We start from the raw sequence: 2562 nt of genomic DNA on the forward strand, positions 1-2562 counted from the left end.
TGTGATATGTGATATATACACAGAAATATGGAGAAGAAATCGATATATTTAATGAGGAGACATCTGGATTCCCATGTTTTCTGTGGCACTATTCACAACAGGTGAGAAATGAAGCAATACCTATCTATAATGATAAATAGATTAAGAAATTGTAATACACCCACCTGTATAAATATTATTTAGCCACAAAAAGGAAATTCTGGCATTTTTTTCAACCACATGGATGGAACTAGGTGTTCATCCATGTTAAGTAAATAATCTATGAACACAAAGACAAGATCTATATAACCTTGTAGGTTCCTGTTAAGGAACCTAAAAAATCATGTCATAGAGTTGAGAGTAGAATGGTAGTTCTTAGAGCCTGGATTAGTAGAGGGTAGGGGGGTTAAGGAGAGGTTGATCAAAAAGACTAAGCTACAGATAGAGTGAGACTTCTTTGTGATAATGCATAGAAGGGTAATTATAGATATTGATAATAAGCTACATTTCTTTAAACCAAGAGGAAGAGATTTCAAAAAGAAATGATAAATGTCTGTATAAACAGATATGTTTAACATGTTATCAAAATACCTGGTACTTCATAAACATCTATAATTTTTATGTATCAGTTCAAATAATTCTAATTTTAGTTTCACAACCTAAAGATATTAATATTGATAAAACCTCACTTGAATGTACTGCTTCCTGGAATAGGATTATATAGTAAAACGTGTATTTATCTCAGCTTATTTCTAAAATGATAATTGCTACTAGCCAATGCATGATTTAATTTGAAATGATAAATCATAAAAAATATCTAGTGACATAAAAACATATATACTTCCAATATCTGTCTGGTGGTGTGGGTTATTAGGTTCTCACCCTCTGTTGATGGTGATGTGGACATCAGAGTTGACGTTGTATTAAGATTCTGTGTTGGTGATGGTTTCGGCAAGTTCTCTGACCTAGAGATAACGTGACAGTTACAGAAATAAACAATACTGACCAAACACTCATCATTGCAGCACATTGTAAAAGCAGGCTATCAATAAAAATTGAAGACATTAATATACAAATCTTTTTGAACACTTGTCCAATATATTACAACTTGCCTAATGTTTTTAATCTAACCTAATAAGAGCAATAGTTTAGGATGTATCTCCATGGAGACCATATCACTATATCACAAAATTAATCCTCTGTTCCACAAACGCTAAATTCACACATGCAGATATTTAATTATCATACTCTCTAGGATATAAAGCAGGCATTTAAAAATTACAGTGTTCAAACAGGGCTCTTAGTCCTCTCTGCAAAGGTTGTTCTTCCTCTACTTTTGTGCATATTTGTACAAGATTTCTTTAATGCTAAAACCCTTGCCATGAGCAAGATAAGTCTTTTTTCTCCACAGCTGTCACTCAGGAAATCTACCTGTTTTAAACATAACCTTAATCCTGCTCCCTCCTCTTTTCTACTCCTTCTTATAGAGAGGCATCACTGGTCATCCAGACTAGTGTAGCATTCTGTTCAAAATACTTCTTAATTCTTGCCTTCTACCGCATCTCTCCCACCTCCCAGTGAAAGAGACTTCTGGATTAATTAGACACGAAACATTCCAACCTCTTTGATTTATGTGCTTTCAGGGCTTGAGATAATGCAGCACAAAATCTCACAGTATCTTTTTACATTTAAATATATGGCAGTAGAACAAATCACATGCTGATGATTATGTCTATATTATCTGCTGTCACTCACTAGTATTTTCCTATTTATATTTTCCTCACATTACATATTGCTGTCCACCAGGGGAGCTGGAAACATGGCTGAATATTTTATTCTATTAATCCTATAAACTAGGCTTACCATTTCACCTTACACCTCATCTGGACCTACCTCAGACTTCTCATTTCTGTCCCTTCGGGTTTTTTTGTTTTTTTGTTTGTTTGTTTTATGGTTTTGACACTCGGGTACTCTTTCCATCTGTAGTCCTGACCTTATGCTCTCTCCTGTGAAAATCTATTCTCAAGAATGAGTCTTAAACTTGGACTGAAGAAATAGCTCAGCAGTTTAGACCATTTGGTGCTGGTTCAGAGCACCCTGGTTCAGTTTCTAGCACCTATATGGAGTTTTCATAACTGATTGTAACTCAAGTTTTAAGACCTTTTCTGGTCTCCACACACATAAGACCCACATGTAGTGTGTGTACACACACACACACAGGCAAAACACACAAACACATAAAATAAAAATAAAGAAATAAATTCTTTTAAAAAGACTTACAGTCAATTCACTACTTAAAAAAAAGTTTGTCAACAGTCTACATTTTACAATCCTCTGATGTCAGATAATGTGCAGCACATGGAAAAGTTTTCCTTGAATATTCTCTTCATGGTGAATTTTCCCAGACCCCTTAGAATTTAAAAAAATAACAACCCACAAGCCAGGCTGTGGTGACACACGCCTTTAATGCCAGCACTTGGGAGGCAGAGGCAGGCGGATTTCGGAGTTCGAGGCCAGCCTGGTCTACAAAGTGAGTTCCAGGTCAGCCAGGGCTACACAGAGAAACTCTGTCTTGAAAAACCA

General features: G+C 35.5%; 1 protein-coding gene across 1 annotated transcript in view; it reads right to left on the reverse strand.

Annotated features, from left to right (window-relative positions):
* Positions 1–652: 652 nt before the first annotated feature.
* Positions 653–2562, reverse strand: part of LOC110311310 (OX-2 membrane glycoprotein-like) — a 13887-nt gene continuing 11977 nt past the window's right edge. The window contains exon 5 of the mRNA XM_021184577.2: positions 653–944. Coding sequence (XP_021040236.1) covers positions 797–944 — 148 coding nt within the window. The 3' untranslated portion in view covers positions 653–796. The remainder of the gene's footprint in view (positions 945–2562) is intronic.

The sequence above is a fragment of the Mus caroli genome, chromosome 16 (assembly GCF_900094665.2).
Source record: "Mus caroli chromosome 16, CAROLI_EIJ_v1.1, whole genome shotgun sequence".
Taxonomy (NCBI): domain Eukaryota; kingdom Metazoa; phylum Chordata; class Mammalia; order Rodentia; family Muridae; genus Mus; species Mus caroli.